The sequence below is a fragment of the Leptodactylus fuscus genome, chromosome 9, assembly GCF_031893055.1.
Source record: "Leptodactylus fuscus isolate aLepFus1 chromosome 9, aLepFus1.hap2, whole genome shotgun sequence".
NCBI lineage: Eukaryota > Metazoa > Chordata > Amphibia > Anura > Leptodactylidae > Leptodactylus > Leptodactylus fuscus.
Genome location: NC_134273.1, coordinates 57,890,566 through 57,913,200, shown reverse-complemented (window position 1 = coordinate 57,913,200; position 22,635 = coordinate 57,890,566). Strand labels below are relative to the sequence as shown.

At 40.0% G+C, this 22,635-nt stretch overlaps 1 protein-coding gene across 3 annotated transcripts in view; it reads right to left on the bottom strand.

The window, feature by feature from the left end:
* The window catches only part of LOC142218789 (glyoxal reductase-like), a 98,592-nt gene that overhangs the window by 30,359 nt on the left and 45,598 nt on the right, over window positions 1–22,635 (bottom strand). For all 3 annotated transcript variants that reach the window (XM_075287717.1, XM_075287716.1, XM_075287718.1), the window contains exons 6-7: window positions 3,870–4,052; window positions 401–460 (exon numbers count right to left, since the gene is read on the bottom strand). In XM_075287717.1, the coding sequence (XP_075143818.1) occupies window positions 401–460; window positions 3,870–4,052 (243 nt within the window). The remainder of the gene's footprint in view (window positions 1–400; window positions 461–3,869; window positions 4,053–22,635) is intronic.

Sequence of the window (22,635 nt, the reverse complement as noted above, 5' to 3'; positions counted from 1 at the left end):
ACACAAGTCCTGTCCACACACTGCAGAAACAAACCTGCAGTGCAAAGTGTCCTGTGCTGTGGATTTTGACAAGAATGTTTGCAAATGCAAAGGTTGAAAGCTGAGCCCAGTTGCCTGGCAAAAATCAACTGGGTTTAAAAAAAAAAAAAAAAAAATTGCTGTGTGAAGTCTGCACCGGACATACCCTCGCAGATTGGACACGTGTCCCCAGCCTTAAAGTGGGAAGGGAGTTGTGTATGTTGAGCTATTTAGAAGCAGAGGGGACCATACACTGATTTATGCATGGATGCCAACTGCAGCCTGTGCCCAGCAATGCCAAGAATTTTGCATTACATAAAATACTTATTATTCATACTCGTATGGTACAACAAGTTCAGTGATGGGTAGATACGAGACTCACCTGGCAGTTCTCTAGGATTCTGCTCTCTTTTGTTGATTTTGGGATGGTGACAATGCCATTCTAAGAAGAATAAGAAATACATCAGTATGAAGTGTGTAAAATCTTTTTCATGCACACACAATATTGATGTTTAGCAGCATCGGTATAAGGCATATTTCACACTTGCATATTTTGGTCAGGTTTTTGTACCATTACTTTAAACTTAAACACTGGAGTGGGACCTAAATATCATGGACGATTTGCACCTTTTCTGTGTTTTGGAGCCACTTCTGGTTATGACTTCCTAATGTGAAATACAGTAGTGAGCAAAATACTGCTGTGCCAATGTACTGTTAGAAATCTATAACACTAATGGACAGTCTTCTAAGGACAGAACTAAGGCTGTGTCGGAGATTCCATTGGAGACTCCATAGACACCACTGAAAATCAGCAGAGAAACAAGTCCTACACTTCAGTTTCAAAATGGTGCTGTCCGCCAATCTCCCTGTGCACCTTTTATTGTAGGGGTACGGCTCTCCGTTGTTTATGCGCTGAAAGATGGAGAGCCTGGCGCGTTTGTAAGGCCAAAAAAAATACACATACGTCTGTCTAGTGTGAACTGTCCTGTAAAGTTGATCCGTTTTTTTTTTTTAGCCAAACCTAGGAGTGACTACAAAAGGAATGGGAAATATATAGTAAGTTCTTATACTTGTACCTTCTACTTAATCCACTCCCGAGTTTGTCTAAAAAAAACTGCAACAAAATCTGCAACAAAAAAAGCAGCATTTCCGCCACGTGGGGCTTTAGCCTTAAACCTGACTCCTTTTCAAAGAAGGCATGTCCCTTTACATACAAGTTGTCAGAGTGTCTAAAATACTAAGGGCACAGCATGCTAGATTTTTTTTACACAAAGCATGACAAGATTCTATAAAATTTTGCTTAGCCAATCCGCCCCATTATCATTAGTTTTTCTGACCCCCCCCCCCATTGTAGTTTCCATGTGCAGTCAAAGTAGTAAATTTTAAAGGGACAGAACAATTTTTGCATCATATGCACCCTGGCCCCCTTTGGTGCACCCCACGTTCTTACTTTCCTTAGTAGCAGCTGAATTACATAAGATGGTCCCTTTGAAGACAGATTCAGTACAGATGCAACATTGAGTGTTTCCCGGTGCCACGTGGATTCATTTGGATTTTAAACACTCTCCATTGACTTCAAAGAAATTTCCCATCCATAAAACTAATGATCGCAATGCACATGGCAATTTAAAAATATATATGTACCTCATATGCCTATGCGAAGAGCCCCACAGTCTGAGAGGTGTCATACACTACCTATGTTTACCTGTGTCAGGATCTTGGCCACACTATGGGGCACATATATCTATTTCATTTAGACTTTATTTAGGTCAAGTTTCTTTTTTAACATCTGTAATATGGATGTAAAAAACATGATCTGAATAGAGATTTAGGTTAAGGCCCCACGATGCGGAAACGCAACTTTTTTTTGTTGCAGATTTTGTTGTGGTTTTTTTTGAGCCAAAGCTAAGAATGGCTAAAAAAGAAATGGGGAATATATAGGAAGCTCTTATACGGCTACATTTTGCTGAATCCACTCCTGCCTCCTGCACCAGTCTATCTTGCACGCATCTGAAAAGTTGGAGAGGTTTTGGAGTGGCACCAAGTTTGGCTTATTTATCTAAATTTTCCCACAGTTTTCTAAGCGCCTGATCTGGCATTGTTTTTAAGAGGTTGTCCGGGACTTTTAATGTACTTACCTGTCTCTAGTTATTGCAGCTCATGGACCCAAAGAATCTGGTCATGTGAGGACCCCCAGGTCATGTGATCCGAAGTAACCTTCAGCCTCTGTGGTCCACGAAGGTTGCATGCTGCTTCAGATCACATGACCTTGGGGGAAGTTAGGGGGGGGACCATTAGCTGCAATAACCCAGGATAGGTAAGTAAATTAAAGGGGTTGTCCCATCACAAGGATCCTATCTATACTGCTTGTTAATGTGAATTTAAGACTTCTCCTAAATACACTGCTTCAGCAAAACTGCTTTGTTTGTCCACTTTCTTAATTTATTCAATTCATTGTTGACACGGTCCTTGGACTTATCTGCTCAAAAGTCAAGTCACATAGCTGCCTGCTCTCGGGGAAGGGGGGGGGAGGGAGGGGCTAAGTGCAGGGAGTGAGCCTGTGTTTCTAGCTATTCCTGTGTCTGCACCACATGACCTAGGTCCTGCACTTAGATAGGGGAGAGGAGCTGCTTTCATTTCTGAACTCGTTTTCTGTTCTCCCAGTTATCAGGCTAGCTAATTCAATTGTGTTCATTATGGCAGAGACAGGCAGTCTCTGTATGTAACACAGAATGGAGTTGCTCCTGCCTGTACTTCATAGTCCAATATTGTGCATATAGTGTTGTTTGAGGACCTTTGATGACATCACAGGCCCTTTAGCCGCCCCATAGGATCACGCTATGTGGTGGGTGGAGCTACACACTAATTTGGGGGCAGAGCTAATCTACAGATTGCATATGAAACCCCGCCCACCAAATGACGTCAGAAACCAGGAAGAAAGAAGATTTTACAGAAGAGAAGAATGGTGAGTATGCGACGTGGGAATACCCCTTTAACAGTCCTCAGACAACCTCTTTAAGCCAAGAGCAGATTTATTGACATGTATCCCTGTTGATGAATCAGGAATGCGCTGCACTAGATTCGGCGAGAAAATGCGTCTGAGGCTAAGGCCTTATGTTGAGAGAAGCCCACCTTTTTTGGCTGCTGGAGAAAAAAAATGCTGCATTTTAGGCCGGGGCCCCTCAGGCCGGAAACAGTAAAACAGCGTTTTACAGTAGCTGCAAAGTGGATGGGATTCCTGCAAATCCCATGCCTGCTTTGTGGTAAAAACTGCAGTGAGGACACGCTGCGATTTCAAAAACCATTGTGGAAACGCAGCATGAGCTGCAAGTGTTTTCCCTACACATTTAAAATGGGAAGAAAAAGCAGAGAAAAATGCAGCAAAAAATGCTACAGAAATAAACTTAATGTATATTTGCTGCATTTTTTTTGCTGTGTTTTGGCAGGTGGGATCTTAGCCTAAGGCCAGGGGCTGCACATGGCATAAACTTTGAGGGAAAAAAATGCAGCATTTTACAGTTCTTGCGAATCCCATTCATACCTTTCAGGAGTATATTTCCAGCGGACAAAGTGCGATTTCCAAAGCTGTTACAGCTTTGGAAATCGCAGTGTATCAATTATACGTACGAGAAATGCCGGCAGGTTCCCTATAGGTATAATTGAAACAGAAAGCCTGCAGAGGAAATCTCTGCAGACTTTCTGTGAAAAGTGCTGGCGAAAAACTGCGATGTGTTGCACTTTTTTTTTTACTGCAGCCCAAAGCCCAAAAGTGATTTTAATGTTTTCAGTAGCTGAATTTTTGCAATCATACATAGCATTAAAAAACCACTCAAATATAGTCAACATTTCACCTGGATGCTCCAACGTATACAAATTTGAGCTGGTGTCTTCCCATACTGCTTTGCAAGCCTCAGAATAACTGGATGTGTTAGTGCTTGTCCTTTTGCTAGAGGACAGTATCCTCCGAATACAATATTATTTCTCTTACAATAATCCACCAGCTCCTGTGGCCTCTGGAAAGGATGGTATTCCACCTGTGGAGAGATGAGCAGGGAGAAAGTAAAGTACACAATAAATAATATGATCAATTCCTGAGTATAAAAAGCTGCAGAGAGACGAGCAGGGAGACAGTAAAGGTCAAGCTAAACAATACCTTCAATTCCTGAGTATAAATATCCAGCAGAAATAGGTTTTTTTTAGAACATAAGTGGAATAATCGCAAAACTATGTATAGCAAGTGGTAAATACCAGAGAAATATTAGTGAATATGAGAAAATGATTCTTTCTTGCTAAATGTTTATTATTTTCAAAAACTTTATTAGGGTATGTTGACACGGAGGAAAGGGTGGCGGAAACCTTTTTCACCTTGTGAACATTCCGTGCAGCTAGCCGCGACGGGATTCCGATGCAGCATTGGCATTCTGTCATGGCATCCCGCTCCTGATTAGGCCCAAATGAATGGGCCTACACAAGAGCGTGTCTCGAGCCGCGGCTGACTCAGTTCTCGAATCCGCGGCAAGATAGGTTATGTCTAGAGATGAGAGAACAGTGAAATATTCGAGATTCGATATTTGTTTAGAATAGCCCTTCAATATTCGACTATTCGAATGAATATCGAACCCCATTATAGTCTATGGGGAAAAACCGTTCATTTCAGTGGAAGCCACAATTCGTCACCAAGTCCAGTATAACACCCCAGGAAATGATGCCAACATCCTGGAATGCAACTGGGACAGCAGGGGAAGCATGTCTGGGGGCATCTAACATGCCCAAGTCACTGTATTACGTCGGGATCCCTGTCAGCTTGCGATATGCGGGAGCTGACTTTTTCCCATAGGAATGCATTGACCAGCGTTGATTGGCTGAATGCCATTCAGAGTACAGCATTCGATCAATCTCTGGTGTAGCAGAGCTGGCCGTGCGCTGAGCTCGATCTCCGGTGTTGCTGAGCTGAGTGCACGGCCAGCTCTGCTACATCTCGGCATAGGAATGCATTGACCAGCGTTGATTGGCCGAATGCCATACAAAGTACAGCATTCGGCCAATCAACGCTGGTTCTGCCGGAGGAGGCGGAGTCTAAGATCGGTCCACAGCAGTCTGAATTCTGGTCCGATCTTAGACTCCGCCTCCTCACAGACTTTTTCCTATGGGAAAAAGTCAGCTCGCGCATATCGCAAGCTGACAGGGATCCCGACCAGATAGAGCCCCAAAGAGCTGGGTGAGTAACATTCCCACCTAAATAAAGGTAATCCCTAGCTAACCCTGCCTGCACATCTATCCCTGTCTCACAGTCTCATAGTTAACAGTCTCATATGACCCGGATCTGAAATCCACTATTTGTATATATTGGAGGTCACCTGATTTAGCCAGTTAATTACTTTTTCCGATGCCTCCGTTGTCGTAGTTCCTGTCCCAACTCCTCTGCACAGTTATTGGTGCAAAAAAAGTGCCAGGGAAGGTGGGAGGGGAATCGAATTTTTAGTGCGTTTTCCGCGTGGTATTCGACTGTAATCGAATACCTCAAACGGCCTGATATTTGATTGAATATCTATTCGATCAAAGTGTTCGCTCATCTCTAGTTATGTTGCTGCTTTTTTCCGCTACTAGCTAGCGGGAAAAAAAAGCGAGTGGTCCCATTGAAGTCAATGGGAGCCATTTTGCAACTGGATTTTGAGGCAGATTCCGTGTCAAAATCCGCCTGCAAAAAACTCTGTGTGAACATACCCTTAGGATATCAAGGATCTAGAGAGAGTGTTCAAGCTTTCTACAAGCATACCAAGGATGAAACGCACATTGCTGGAAAATGCTGTAATTTTTGTTTTCCTATCACCAAGCAGTCTTTCAATTCACAGTGACCCCGAAGCTTTGTATGCCATGTTACCGAACTGACTGTTATTGAAAAAATTTTTTTTTTCTTTTTAAATTTTTAGCAAAGTTCAAATGTCCCTTCACGTCATATCTAAATTCTACAGTCGTCTTCATGCTTATTATTACCACATTCAAAGTGTGAAATGTGATTTTAGTCAAGAGAATATAATAATGTATTGAATGAATAGCGAGTCCCTGAGAGCCTAATGCCTTCGCGGGACACACACATGCACATTAGTAATTCCCGGCGCAGACCTTGCAGAAAAGAGGTTAAGGGACAACCGGGTCATCCCTTTCTCCATTCACCAGCTCTCCTGACATGCTTTGTCCTTTGTAGAAGCCACTTCATTCTGAAACTGAAAAGTCTTGTCCATCCACCCTGGAGCCACAAAACAAAACTCAAGAACAGTTTGTCCCCATAGCTAGCCAAAAAAAGAGAGCACAACAAGTAGAGAGGCTTGGACGGGCTGAGAGAGACAACTGGATGACAAGTTGTTAGGATAGAGAAAGACAACCAAGTGGATTAGGGGGAGGAAAACAAAAATGACGGGGAAAGAGAAAGCAGTGGGAAAAGAGAGCGCGTTCCCACAGAGAGGAAGCACACAATGCAGGCCAGGAAAAATGCATTCCCTCCAGCACAATGTGTTCCCCCTGTGAAGGCTACAATAGGATTACTCTCCTTACATATACTGGATACATTGTGCTCTTGCTTACATCTCATGACACCATTTACCAGGTTTAGCTCATATTCTTCTATACAATACGGCATAACAATAACTTTCCCCCAACTAGTATGAACATGACTAAGGCCCGGTTCACAGCTGCTTTCAGGATTCCGTTCGGGGATTCCCAAAACGGAAACCTATACGCATAGAAAAGCGGTTACCTGGGAAAACATGCAGACCCCATAGACTATAATGGGGTCCGTGTGGTTTCCGCGCGAAACATGCGGAGAGAAAAGTGCTGTTTGCAGCATTTTTTTGCAATGTGTGGATGAGAGTAAATGAAATCTCATGCATTTTGCTGAGACTGTAAAATGTTGTGTTTCCAGAATAGTCAAAAACATTGTGTTACTGCACAGTGTAGCCTTAGGCCTGGTTCATATCTGTGTTGGAGTGCGCATGGGGACCCCCCCCCCTCACCGAACGGACTACCGAACATATTGGCAAGCGGTGTGCAGTGAAAGCACATTGACCCATAGTCTATGAGGTCCGTGTGCTTTCCGCACGGAACATGCGGACAGAAAAGTACTTCACGATCTACTTTCCTGTCTGCATGACTCGTGTGGAAAGCACACGGACCCCATTACAGTCTATGGGGTCCGTGTGCTTTCACTTCACACCGTTTGCCAATGCGTTCAGTAGTCCATTCAGGAGGGTCCCCATGTGGACTCCCCGAACAGATTACCAACACAGATGTGAACCAGGCCTTAGCCTAAAAATATTTTATAGTGCAGAGACACAGAGAGCAGACTGCTATACACCGTATATGTATTCTTCAAATTTCTCTGTTGTTGTCCTGCTCTACTTCATCACTATCACCCTTTCATACAGTAAGACATTAGATATGTTCATATTTTCCCTATAGATTTAATAAGGGAAGAAAGACAACAGAGAAAAATACTGCACAAATGCAAAGGAAAACGCAGTGGAAAAAAACATGATGCGTTTCTGATGTGTTTTTAACATGCGTTCCGCAAAATGGGCCCTTAGCCCCAGGAATCGCACTATTTCTAAAAGTAGAATTACTATTAATAGTTATATTTTATCGTGCTGATATTTTGATTCTTTATTTTTGGGTTCCTATCAGTCGTCCACATTCATTCTGCTTTGGTGTATTCAGGAATCCCAGTGCTCCCGAGATCTCAAAGCTTCATTTTTGACACAGGCATAGACACGGCTGTGATGTCAGCGAGCCAAACGTCCGACTCCAATTTCCTATGTTTTCGCACTCCAATTCAGAGTTAAGCTCTGACAGCTTCATAATGGCTTATGGATAATTAGTATAGATGAGTAAGGTGAAGTTCACAATGTTCTGATCCATGGTGGGATGAGAACAATAGACTGAAAAGCTGACAAAGTGAAGGATGCAGACGGATTAAATTCTGTTTGCAGCTGTCACCATTCACCTTACAAACAAGACAGAAGTTTTCTTCCGTCTTGCTTGTTATTGCGTTGAATGGAAGATAAAGTCTTGCAACCATGAGGAAGCTGCTAAGGGCACTGATATACCTGAGGGTCTTATTACTGGGCTCTCGTATGACGTGGGTATAGGCCTGTCCAGGGATATTATACTATCTGTGTTTTTGGACGTTTTTATAGCTTTAGATTTTTTTTCCCTTTTTTGTTTAACTTCATATCTATAACCCTCTTCAGGGATCCCCAGGTGTATTACGGCTTTATTCTTAGCAAAAGGAGCCCTTTATAAGGAATTTTAGGGAATATTAGACGTGAAAACCATTTTCTAATATCCTGCTTCTATGCTGAGCTGCGATCGCTTTAAGTTACGTGCACAAGTCTAAAAAAGAGGTTCTGGTGAGAACATTTCCTGTCCTGGTTCCTGTCACGGACGGTGTTGTCATGAGGACCTTGTGTGGACTTCAGATCAGGAGATACGCAGATGTCCTCACACAGCCGCCGCTGCTCAGACCATAAGGAGATATTATTGTATTTCATCAAGGACTACACAAGGTCTTCATGACAACACAGCACCTGATAGACATCTGAACAGGAAACATTGTCACCAGAATATGACAGGAATATATGACAGGGAAATCTCAGCCCTGAGGCAAGACGCTGAAAAGAAGCCTTCACATTTTCATCTACATTAAAGGGAATCTGACACCGTGAATATGCAAACAGCAAGTTATAGATCAGGAGGAGCTGAGCAGATTGATGTATAGGATAACATTCACTATAGCATGTCATTTATCCATTATTTCTCTGTTCTTTCTATGCTTAGAAGAAGTCACAGAGTCCAGTGGGCGGTCCTAACAGTGACTGACAGCTATCTCTGTGTGTATAATCATAGAGGGGAGGCTGTCAATCACTGGTAGGCCCGCCCACTGGACGCAACAAACTTCTTCCAGGCATAGAAAGAACAGAGAAATAAAAGAAACTACCGTATATACTCGAGTATAAGCCGACCCGAGTATAAGCCGACCCCCCTAATTTTACCACAAAAAACTGGGAAAACTTATTGACTCGAGTATAAGTCTAGGGGGGAAAATGCAGCAGCTACTGGAAAATTTCAAAAATTAAAATGGTTTTTGGGTGCAGTAGTTGCTGGGAAAGGGGAGGGGGTGTTTTGGTTGTCTGTCTGCCCCTTCCCTGAGCTTGAGGACTGTTTTTTTTTTCCCCCAATTGGAACTCAGCCTGGCTGAATATAGAGTATCTGCAGTGCTCCTATTAACCCCTTCCTGACGGAACAAGAGCACTGCAGATCCTGTATTCAGACACAGGGATACCTAATGTGTTTCACAGCAATTTTCTACTTATATATGTATTCTAGGGAAAGGAGGGATTTAGAACATTTATTTTATTTTTTTATTATATTTTTTAAAGCTTCTTTTTTTTCCCCACTATTTTATGGGAGATTCTATACATTACATTACTATTGCGGCTGGTCATAGACCCCCCCCCCCCCCTCTCAAAAAGAAAAAAAAATGTGTTTTTTTTTTTGCATGACTCGAGTATAAGCCGAGGGGGGCTTTTTCAGCACAAAAACTGTGCTTAAAAATTCGGCTTATACTCGAGTATATACAGTACATATGTCTGCTTAGCTCCTCCTGCTCTATAACATACCCCTGCATCTTTATGGTGACAGATTCCCCATATGCAATTTTTTCCAGTCTACTCTAAACTGAGCTAACATTAGACTTCTAATTTCTTAAGATTTCACAACATTACATAACCAAGATATTTAGAGACAAAGTTTTCACTACTTATCCAAGTGAATGAGTAGAAGATTTGTTTGTTCTTTTCAAGAACATTTAATAAGGTCAAGAAAAAGTTAGTTCTTCACGGACTCCAGTGACTGATAACGTGTAACATTTTGGAGAGATATTACATATGAAAGATTAATAGTACTGTGCAATAGTACTAGGCAAAAATTTTAGGCAGGTGTGGAAAAATGCTTCAAAGTAAGGATCCGGTGCTTCATAAGATAGAGAAAGCAGAAAAACAGACAGCATGTAGCATTAAGGGTCCATTCACACGAAGTAAACGCACGCTCATTTTGGCACAATACACGTTTAGAGAATACACGTGTAAAAATAAGACTCCCATTGACTTTAAAGACATTTTATGCGTGTATTTTGACGTGTATTTCGGCGTGTTTTTTTACACGTGTAAAAAAATGTAATTGAAGTCAATGGGAGTCTTATTTAACACGTGTATTTTTCCAAAATGAGCGCTCGTTTACTCCATGTGAATGGAACCTCATAGTGTAATACAATATGGTTAAGAATAAGGGCTAATTCACATTGAATCCAATGGGAGAAGGTCATTTCCTCTTTCCATGAGCGGTATTTTACCGTTCGAGGAAAAAATAAGCGACCTGCCCTATCTTGCCGCGGATTCCGCGGCGGATACCACTGCGGTGTTCGTGTCAAGACAATCCCTCCGGATTAGGCCCACTCATTTGGGCCTTATCTGTATCGGAAGGCTGCGGCAGGAGCATTTTGGTCCGGATTCTGACGCAGCTTCCCATATCAAAATCCAGACCAAAAATCTATGTATGAACTAACCCTAAATATAATTAGCTGCTCACCTTTTAAGGTTGTGGTAAGTAAGGTGTGTAAGTAAGGTGTGCGCGGTGCTGCCTGTAACTGAGGCGGTATCCACTGAGTTTACTAGAGCGGCTCCCTGTGAGTGCCGGCTGCCCGCTGACTAGTCCTGCGTATAAGGACTAAACTTGTCCTCCTCGGGAAGAAGCAGCAGGGACTCTGTGTGTAGTGACAGGGCTTGTCCGGACAGGAGTCATTAGAGGAATTGGGGCCAGAAGTATCCGCTTAGCCCCACCTGGAGCATGGACTACTGGATGTCACCTGCCAGGTGTGTACCTGACTCTGCCTGAACACGATGCCTTGCCATGGGGTCAGCACTTGTGGCATACAGTCTGCTTTGTGGCCATTGCCAGACGTGGAGCACAGCTGGACACAACAGGAGGGCTTGTGGCACAGCTTGTTTTGCACTTGAGAAAGGGTTGACATAGCTGAAACACGTCGTGCTACTTTTATTATTCAATAAATCTACTCTTCGTTGAATATTCCGGTCTTCATACCACTCCTTTACTAGTGAGCGCAAATTTCCACTTCAACACGAACCCTTGGTTCTTGGTTTTGTACACTCCTCCTCCGGCCTGCCGGTGTCTTGTTGGATTTGCTGCCACTCTCACCGTGACCTCGTAATCAGAAAGTGTCAAAAGATGTTGTTCCAAAATGGTGTAATACACAATGCTTTTCATGTTTCCCAGCGTAGTCTGGTCCTGCTACTCCGCTATCTTGTTTTGGGTGAAGTCCCTGCCACACCTAGTAGGCCTCAGTAGCCTAAGGAAAGGACAGGGGGCATCAGAAAGGACCGCACTGAGAGACACTGAAGCGGGGACAGGTAGGCATATTTTTTGTTGTTTTTTTCACCTTCCCTGGCCTCATTAAAAAAATCCCTTTAAATATTTGTAGTGCGAACCCACCCTAAGAAAGTTTACAAATATAGAAATGTTAATAGTTTACTTTTGTCAATTAGTAAATAAAGAGAAATCTAAACCCTATGAATATTTGCTGTGACCGCCATTTGGAGGAGAAGTCCTGGAAGTGATGATACGACCCACACAGAGCCTTGATCGCAACATCACCCAGTCTGCACTCCTGAGATTCACTTAAAAATTAGTCTTTAATTGTCCATATAAAAATGGGTAAATCCAATGTAAAAATTATATGTGACAGTGATAAACACAAAAGTGCATTTAAAAACCCAAGAACTGGCTGACGCGTTTCTGGGTATGCTGTACCCCTTAGTCATAGCCTAATACTACACTGGTATCCTAGGTTTTAAATACCCTTCACACTTGCAAGAAAACACCTGAACTGAATAACTTTGTTGTTGCCTGCTATCTCAATATCGTATAGTACAACGTACAAATCGGACTAATAATCTATCAACATCCAATAGTATTAAACATCTTAATCATTAAACTTTGAACAGTACATTATTATAACACATACCTTTACAATATTTCAAAAAACCGGAACTTTATAGACTCACAAGAGTGCCGTAGTTCTGTAACCCTCTACTAGGATGTAACCAAACCTTCTTTTTCTGAATGAGATAGTCACGTGACCTAAAACCACCAATGAACAGCACCCGCCGCTCATAGGCTGTCTGAATCACGTGACCAGCATTAACCAATGAAAAAGTCCTGCCTATATGCAAGTTAAATAAACGATCCTACCGTGTCTGACGAATCCTAAACAGGAAACCTACAGCATGTCAGTATGGTAGATTGTTGATATAGTATATAGTGGAAAGGTTTAATAAATGTACATAAGATCCGATCTTAAATTGAGCCCATATGGACTCCGACTATTAAATTTGAAAATATAAAACGCTTCTCTTTCCAAGAGGAGTTTTCTACAATTACCCCCCCTTGCTGGTTCTTTGATTTTCTCTAATGCAAAAAAACGCAGCGACTCAAGCTGACCCTTGTGTACAGACGCAAAGTGTTGTGCTGCTCCCGATATGTTTTCCGTGCCAACTTTAGTACAATCCCTTAGATGTTCTGATATGCGAATTTTTAGTTTGCGTGTAGTACATCCAATATAATCTTTATCGCATATAATACATCTAATGCAATAAACTACATTAAAACTTTGACAGTTAAGATGTGCTCTTAACTTAACAGTAAAATTAGATGCAAGGCTATTGAATTCGTTGGAAAATATAGCGTATTTGCAGACAATACATTTTGGAAAACCGCAGCCCCTAAATCCTATGCGATGTGAACTAACCTCTACTTCGGCAGGTAAGTAGCTAGGGGACAGATCATCACCTAGAGTTCTACATCTTTTAGCTACACAGCGTATTCCTCCATCCAATATTTTGTTAGTAATTGGATCAGTTTGTAATATGGGTAAATTCTTTTTTATTATGTTAACAATTTTATTGTATTCCAAGCTATATGGAGTGGAAAATACAATTCTTTTGTCCTCTAATTTGTCCTGTATATCTTTTTTGTTGTCATCTAATAAATAAATTCTTTCCTTTAGATCAACTTTTTTTACTGCTTCATTAAGTATTCTGTCTGAATAACTTCTGTCTTTTAGTCTATTGATCGTTTCCAAGCTTAGTTCTTTATATGTTACTTCTCCACTGCATGCTCGTTTGCATCTGATTAATTCACCAACTGGAATACTATTGAGAGTATGATTAGGATGGCAGCTATTACCTCTTAGAATGGTATTTCCCGAAGAGGGCTTTCTATAAAGTGTTGTACTCACTGCATTATCCTTCACCACACCCGTGAGTTTGACATCTAAAAAGCAAATGCTGTGTAAATCATGAATAAACGTAAATTCTAAACCCAAATAATTATTATTTAAGTAAGAAATAAATTCTGGTATGGGCGCTACATCACCCATCCAGACGATAAGGATATCGTCAATGTAGCGCCCATACCAGAACAGAAATGAAGAAAACGGATTAGACAAATTAAAAATAGATACCTCTTCCCAATGAGCTAGCACTAAATTAGATAAAGAAGGTGAAAATGGGGCACCCATAGGTGCCCCACAAATTTGCAAATAAAACTTATATTCAAATAAAAAATAATTGTGACTTAACAAAAAAGAAGCTACCGAAATGATATATTCACACACGGGTGCGGTGAAGGTGCTGTATTTATATAAGTGGAAGCCAAGAGCCTCCAACGCTTCCTGATGTGGTATACTGGGGTACAATGCGCAAATATCGCATGATAACCAACTAAAATCATGTCTCCAGGGAAAATTAGAAAAACATTTAAGAATTTCCTTGCTGTCCTTTATATAGCCTCCTGTTCTTTTAACTAAAGGCTGGAGAATGGAATCAAGCCAACTAGAAATCCTTTCAAAGATAGAATTGCGACTGGAGATAATAGGGCGCAAAGGTGGTGGATTTAGGTTTTTGTGGAGTTTAGGAAGGCCATATAGGATCGGAATTTGGGGTTTGCTAATATAAAGATATTCACTCTCTCTTTTATCAAAGATACCTAGCGATTCCCCTTCCTGGATTAAGGTCTTGAGTTCTTCATTAAATTTATTGGTGGGATTGAAGGTAAGGAGTTTGTATATTTTTTCATCCTGAATAATTTTTAAACAGCCGTTCACATAGTCCGTTCTATTAAGCACTGCGATTTTGCCCCCTTTGTCCGCCTTTTTGATGACTAAGTTTTTATCTCTCTTAAGTTCTTGTAATGCCTTGAATTCTTTATTGTTTAGATTGTGCTTGATTTTTTTAAAATTGCATTCTTTTTCTAATCTAATTAACTCTTCTTCAACTTTCTGTTGGTATAATATATAATTACAACCCCTGGAATTAATGGGGTAGAAATCAGCATTTGTTCTGGTTACAGGGAAAGAATCAATGGTCTTAATGGCATTCTCACGATAATAATCCGCATCGATTAGATTTTGTGTAATCGTGTGTTCCCTAACTGTGTTATTCAAAGGTAATGAAAAAGTGGAGGGCAAGACTGCATTTATTTCTTTACTACTAATGTTACAGGAGATGTTTCTCTCATAATAAAAATGTTTCTTAACCGTTAATGTTCGAATGAACCTGTTGGTGTCCAATAATGTGCGAAATGTATTGAAATGTTTAGTAGGTGCAAAATTTAACCCCTTACTTAATACCGCTATTTGTCCCTTAGTAAGTGTTTTGTCTGACAAATTAACCACAGATGAAATGTCCTTTACAGAGCTAGATTCAAAACTATCTTCATGGACTGCAGCTAACGTTGGAATCTCGAGCGCGTGTTGTATCTGCTGTTCCGATCTGTTTTTCTTAGCATGTTTCTTTCCTCCTCTTCGTCCCCGTTTTTTGACGAATTTCCAGTGTATCGTCTTTTTTGGTGATTAATAGAATTGTCCATTGTTTCTATGGAAGTATTGGAATCCCTCTCAAAAAAGGTTGATGAGTCCCAATCACTAGATGAATTAAAAGACACATTTCTACTGTTATTCTTGAACCGTGCACCCTCGTATTTTCTTTTCTTCAAAATAGGTTTGATGAATGGAGATGAGGATAGTTGCGGTTTCTGATACACATTATCTGTGCGATAATCCTCAAGATCCCTTTCAAATTTTCGTTTTTTAGTAGAAGTAATGTTGTCTTCTAATTTTTCCAAATGCTTTTTCATGTTGGTCTCCAACTCTTTTAAACTCGCAGGTATAGCAAATTTATCCAACTGGGTTTGTATACCCTTGATTTCATCTTGGATTTTACTAATTTTATCCTGCTCATGTTTTACAATCAATTCCATTAGCTGTAGTGAGCAATTTGTGAGAATTTTATTCCATGAAGATAAAAAACTATCATTAAAAACAAATGTCGGAATTTTTCTGAGTCTTAAACCCCGTGGAACCATGTCCTTTTGTAGGTATTGGGATAAAGTTGTAAAATCCCAGAATACCTTTAATTCTTGGACAAGTAATTTTTCTTTATTTCGCAATAGTTCCTTGATGGAAACATTAGTTTCAGTTTCAGGTGTAACATTGTGACCAAAAATAGCTGCCACTTTTCTGCTTCGTGTACCTTCTAATACATCCATTGAATAAATTAAGAGATATGTTCAAAAACTAGTGAGCCAATGTTAAACAAGAGTCCAAACAGTAAACGTGTGAAGCAAAAAGAAAAAGTTTAAAACATAGGCTCACCAATCTTCAGGGTGCACGGCTGAATAATCCCGGACTCCAAGGAAAGACAAAAGGTCGAGTAGTAGAAAAATATTCCAGTCCGCACTCCTGAGATTCACTTAAAAATTAGTCTTTAATTGTCCATATAAAAATGGGTAAATCCAATGTAAAAATTATATGTGACAGTGATAAACACAAAAGTGCATTTAAAAACCCAAGAACTGGCTGACGCGTTTCTGGGTATGCTGTACCCCTTAGTCATAGCCTAATACTACACTGGTATCCTAGGTTTTAAATACCCTTCACACTTGCAAGAAAACACCTGAACTGAATAACTTTGTTGTTGCCTGCTATCTCAATATCGTATAGTACAACGTACAAATCGGACTAATAATCTATCAACATCCAATAGTATTAAACATCTTAATCATTAAACTTTGAACAGTACATTATTATAACACATACCTTTACAATATTTCAAAAAACCGGAACTTTATAGACTCACAAGAGTGCCGTAGTTCTGTAACCCTCTACTAGGATGTAACCAAACCTTCTTTTTCTGAATGAGATAGTCACGTGACCTAAAACCACCAATGAGCAGCACCCGCCGCTCATAGGCTGTCTGAATCACGTGACCAGCCTTAACCAATGAAAAAGTCCTGCCTATATGCAAGTTAAATAAACGATCCTACCGTGTCTGACGAATCCTAAACAGGAAACCTACAGCATGTCAGTATGGTAGATTGTTGATATAGTATATAGTGGAAAGGTTTAATAAATGTACATAAGATCCGATCTTAAATTGAGCCCATATGGACTCCGACTATTAAATTTGAAAATATAAAACGCTTCTCTTTCCAAGAGGAGTTTTCTACAATTACCCCCCCTTGCTGGTTCTTTGATTTTCTCTAATGCAAAAAAACGCAGCGACTCAAGCTGACCCTTGTGTACAGACGCAAAGTGTTGTGCTGCTCCCGATATGTTTTCCGTGCCAACTTTAGTACAATCCCTTAGATGTTCTGATATGCGAATTTTTAGTTTGCGTGTAGTACATCCAATATAATCTTTATCGCATATAATACATCTAATGCAATAAACTACATTAAAACTTTGACAGTTAAGATGTGCTCTTAACTTAACAGTAAAATTAGATGCAAGGCTATTGAATTCGTTGGAAAATATAGCGTATTTGCAGACAATACATTTTGGAAAACCGCAGCCCCTAAATCCTATGCGATGTGAACTAACCTCTACTTCGGCAGGTAAGTAGCTAGGGGACAGATCATCACCTAGAGTTCTACATCTTTTAGCTACACAGCGTATTCCTCCATCCAATATTTTGTTAGTAATTGGATCAGTTTGTAATATGGGTAAATTCTTTTTTATTATGTTAACAATTTTATTGTATTCCAAGCTATATGGAGTGGAAAATACAATTCTTTTGTCCTCTAATTTGTCCTGTATATCTTTTTTGTTGTCATCTAATAAATAAATTCTTTCCTTTAGATCAACTTTTTTTACTGCTTCATTAAGTATTCTGTCTGAATAACTTCTGTCTTTTAGTCTATTGATCGTTTCCAAGCTTAGTTCTTTATATGTTACTTCTCCACTGCATGCTCGTTTGCATCTGATTAATTCACCAACTGGAATACTATTGAGAGTATGATTAGGATGGCAGCTATTACCTCTTAGAATGGTATTTCCCGAAGAGGGCTTTCTATAAAGTGTTGTACTCACTGCATTATCCTTCACCACACCCGTGAGTTTGACATCTAAAAAGCAAATGCTGTGTAAATCATGAATAAACGTAAATTCTAAACCCAAATAATTATTATTTAAGTAAGAAATAAATTCTGGTATGGGCGCTACATCACCCATCCAGACGATAAGGATATCGTCAATGTAGCGCCCATACCAGAACAGAAATGAAGAAAACGGATTAGACAAATTAAAAATAGATACCTCTTCCCAATGAGCTAGCACTAAATTAGATAAAGAAGGTGAAAATGGGGCACCCATAGGTGCCCCACAAATTTGCAAATAAAACTTATATTCAAATAAAAAATAATTGTGACTTAACAAAAAAGAAGCTACCGAATATATCATTTCGGTAGCTTCTTTTTTGTTAAGTCACAATTATTTTTTATTTGAATATAAGTTTTATTTGCAAATTTGTGGGGCACCTATGGGTGCCCCATTTTCACCTTCTTTATCTAATTTAGTGCTAGCTCATTGGGAAGAGGTATCTATTTTTAATTTGTCTAATCCGTTTTCTTCATTTCTGTTCTGGTATGGGCGCTACATTGACGATATCCTTATCGTCTGGATGGGTGATGTAGCGCCCATACCAGAATTTATTTCTTACTTAAATAATAATTATTTGGGTTTAGAATTTACGTTTATTCATGATTTACACAGCATTTGCTTTTTAGATGTCAAACTCACGGGTGTGGTGAAGGATAATGCAGTGAGTACAACACTTTATAGAAAGCCCTCTTCGGGAAATACCATTCTAAGAGGTAATAGCTGCCATCCTAATCATACTCTCAATAGTATTCCAGTTGGTGAATTAATCAGATGCAAACGAGCATGCAGTGGAGAAGTAACATATAAAGAACTAAGCTTGGAAACGATCAATAGACTAAAAGACAGAAGTTATTCAGACAGAATACTTAATGAAGCAGTAAAAAAAGTTGATCTAAAGGAAAGAATTTATTTATTAGATGACAACAAAAAAGATATACAGGACAAATTAGAGGACAAAAGAATTGTATTTTCCACTCCATATAGCTTGGAATACAATAAAATTGTTAACATAATAAAAAAGAATTTACCCATATTACAAACTGATCCAATTACTAACAAAATATTGGATGGAGGAATACGCTGTGTAGCTAAAAGATGTAGAACTCTAGGTGATGATCTGTCCCCTAGCTACTTACCTGCCGAAGTAGAGGTTAGTTCACATCGCATAGGATTTAGGGGCTGCGGTTTTCCAAAATGTATTGTCTGCAAATACGCTATATTTTCCAACGAATTCAATAGCCTTGCATCTAATTTTACTGTTAAGTTAAGAGCACATCTTAACTGTCAAAGTTTTAATGTAGTTTATTGCATTAGATGTATTATATGCGATAAAGATTATATTGGATGTACTACACGCAAACTAAAAATTCGCATATCAGAACATCTAAGGGATTGTACTAAAGTTGGCACGGAAAACATATCGGGAGCAGCACAACACTTTGCGTCTGTACACAAGGGTCAGCTTGAGTCGCTGCGTTTTTTTGCATTAGAGAAAATCAAAGAACCAGCAAGGGGGGGTAATTGTAGAAAACTCCTCTTGGAAAGAGAAGCGTTTTATATTTTCAAATTTAATAGTCGGAGTCCATATGGGCTCAATTTAAGATCGGATCTTATGTACATTTATTAAACCTTTCCACTATATACTATATCAACAATCTACCATACTGACATGCTGTAGGTTTCCTGTTTAGGATTCGTCAGACACGGTAGGATCGTTTATTTAACTTGCATATAGGCAGGACTTTTTCATTGGTTAAGGCTGGTCACGTGATTCAGACAGCCTATGAGCGGCGGGTGCTGTTCATTGGTGGTTTTAGGTCACGTGACTATCTCATTCAGAAAAAGAAGGTTTGGTTACATCCTAGTAGAGGGTTACAGAACTACGGCACTCTTGTGAGTCTATAAAGTTCCGGTTTTTTGAAATATTGTAAAGGTATGTGTTATAATAATGTACTGTTCAAAGTTTAATGATTAAGATGTTTAATACTATTGGATGTTGATAGATTATTAGTCCGATTTGTACGTTGTACTATACGATATTGAGATAGCAGGCAACAACAAAGTTATTCAGTTCAGGTGTTTTCTTGCAAGTGTGAAGGGTATTTAAAACCTAGGATACCAGTGTAGTATTAGGCTATGACTAAGGGGTACAGCATACCCAGAAACGCGTCAGCCAGTTCTTGGGTTTTTAAATGCACTTTTGTGTTTATCACTGTCACATATAATTTTTACATTGGATTTACCCATTTTTATATGGACAATTAAAGACTAATTTTTAAGTGAATCTCAGGAGTGCGGACTGGAATATTTTTCTACTACTCGACCTTTTGTCTTTCCTTGGAGTCCGGGATTATTCAGCCGTGCACCCTGAAGATTGGTGAGCCTATGTTTTAAACTTTTTCTTTTTGCTTCACACGATCACCCAGTCTGTCTGGGAAGTCTGGAATGACCTCCACGTCCCCAAACAGATTATTTTCCTTCCCACCAGCTCCTCAGTCTTGAAGGGAAGTGTGCGATTTCCAAAGAAGTTTACATACATTGAACATTGGAGATAAGTAGATAGGGATTGCTGCCCACATACCTCATTCTATACAACATTGTCTTTATTTTCAGTCATCTCTTCATGATCCTTGTCCAGTTAGATCAGCTGGGAAAGATGTCAGAAGGTGCAGCTACAGCTGCTGAATGTCATCCTGTACTTGCCAGGGTGCCTGTGCACATATTTGTTTTGCAGTGCAGTGTTTGGCCGCAGACTTTGGGCAGGTAAAGCACAATAAAATATTGGGATGACTTTATCGAGCCCTGCACTCCACAATTCTGGGACAGTAGTTTGCCAATGCATTGTTTGGCAGCGTGTTTGGGGCAGGTAAATCATTGGGTGGACTTTATTAATCCCCGTCGTTTAGAATTCTGGCATTAAAAGAGTCACAAAACAAGGATCTGCAGCTTTTTCTGCTTTATTGTATAAATATTTTGCAACTTTTTGCATTTTACCACCATTCAATCCACTTTGGTCGCGGTTAGCCAGGCTAGTTGTCCGTATGCCAGATTTATAAAATGCAATTGTTTTAACAAGTCACAAAATTGTTGCAATGTATGGTGGTGATATAAAACACAGAGTAACATCTCAGGAGGAGTGTTAGATTTAGGCCGGCGCCCCAGTTTGCGATTTGACACTGCAAAAAAAAAAAAAAAGAACCTACAGGTTTTTGTAGTCCCTGCAAAGTTGATGGGATTTTAGTGAATCCCATCCACACATTGCAGGAAAATACACACAGCGGACACACAGCAGCATGTCAATTATATCTACAGAGACGCCAGCAGTTTCCCTATAGGTATAGTGGAAGTAGAAAATCTGCAGAGGAAACCTCTGTGTACTGTCTGTGAAAAGCGCTGCGAGAAAAACTGTTGTGTTTATGTTTTTCCCCGCAGTACTTCTTTGCAGTGGTTAAAACCTCATATTGTTGAAAATATTCTTTTTTTTATTTGGCAGATTCAGCAGGTTTTATTTCTTTTTAAAGCCTGCAACGAATCTGCAACAAAAAAAGCTGTTTTTCTGCAATGTTGGGCCTTATAGTAGCCCCAAACTTATCAAACATCTTGTGACGTGATAAATTTAGCACAAATTGAATCTCACAACGCAACGCAGTGTCCCACAACACAATTTCATTGCGATATGCATGCATCTGCAAGTGCCGGATTTTATTGTTTTTATTCCTTAAAGATTGAAATTGACTTTCTATCAATTACAGCTGCACAAACACACAACAAGTAAGCAAAATAAAAGCAAAGAAAACAAGTTTTGTCACGGTCACATGCCACACAATTGATCTGCGGGAGCGACATCTTAAGAGGCAATATATGCAATATAAAGTCGAGTATGTTGTGTGTCACATGCAGCGCCATAGAAAGTAATTGCCTTTTCTTTGTTCCGCAAAAGCCTAAAACATCTTCTAATAAATCCCTCCCATGTGCTTCACCCGTACAAGTGGCACAGCTGAAAACCACATCAGCATACAGCACAAGTGTATATAGAAATGTATATATTTCTTCCTGGTGGTTTGGTAATCTGTACTATATACTCAGCTCTCTGTGTAGGACGTCCTGATAAATCTATAAGCTTGTGCTTACCCATCGCTGTCATTTACAAGAGCAGCCTGAATGAGAGGTGTGTCTCAGACTACCCAACACTCTGTATAGGCCCCGTAGCCAAACTGTAGCCACAGATCACAGCTTTAGTGGTGCTGAGCTAAAAAGAAACCAAGTTAAAGGCTCTGATGAAAGTAAAAGCTATCATTTCATGTTCCTATAATGTAAAAGGGAAGTACGTGAAGTCAGTGAAACTCATTTACATCTATTACTCATCTACAAATCTCCTCTACCATCATTACCTACCACAAAAAAATAAGATTACTTTCATAACCTATTATAACTTCTGAATTTCTGTGTTGCATTTAGACCTCATACACACACAGATTTTTTTTTTTTTTTTTTTAGCAGAATGCACTTGGGAGACATTTGGATGACATTCGAGCGCTTTCTGTTCCTCCTGATTTCAATGGGGGGCTCCATTCCAATAATTATAGAGCATGTCCTATCCTACTTTGTGGCACTGGATCAGAGCTTGGGACCCCACAGCAGAATAGACTCAGCCTGGATTGAGCAGAAGGGTGAAGTATAAGAAGTATAAGATTTCCCATTCCTTTTGTAGTTATTCTTGGCTTGGGCTCAAAAATACTCTGCAACAAAAAAAAGTTGTGTTTCCGCAACGTGGGGCTTCAGCATAAAGAGGAATTTTCATCATCTCCAAGATTCTCACACAGTTGGATATTTTTCTCTATCTCCCACCATTCCTGAACAATCAATGCAGTTAGTTTTGGTGCCTGCCATACTATTTAGGCACTACCTGGGGGGCGGTGACAGGCAGGAGCAGACAAGGGGTGTGATCCTGAGCTCTGACACTGGCTGCCTCTGATTGGAGCTCTGAATCACACCCCCTGCCTGACACCGCCCTTAAATACCATATCGGGCACCAAAACTAACTGTGCTTGGTA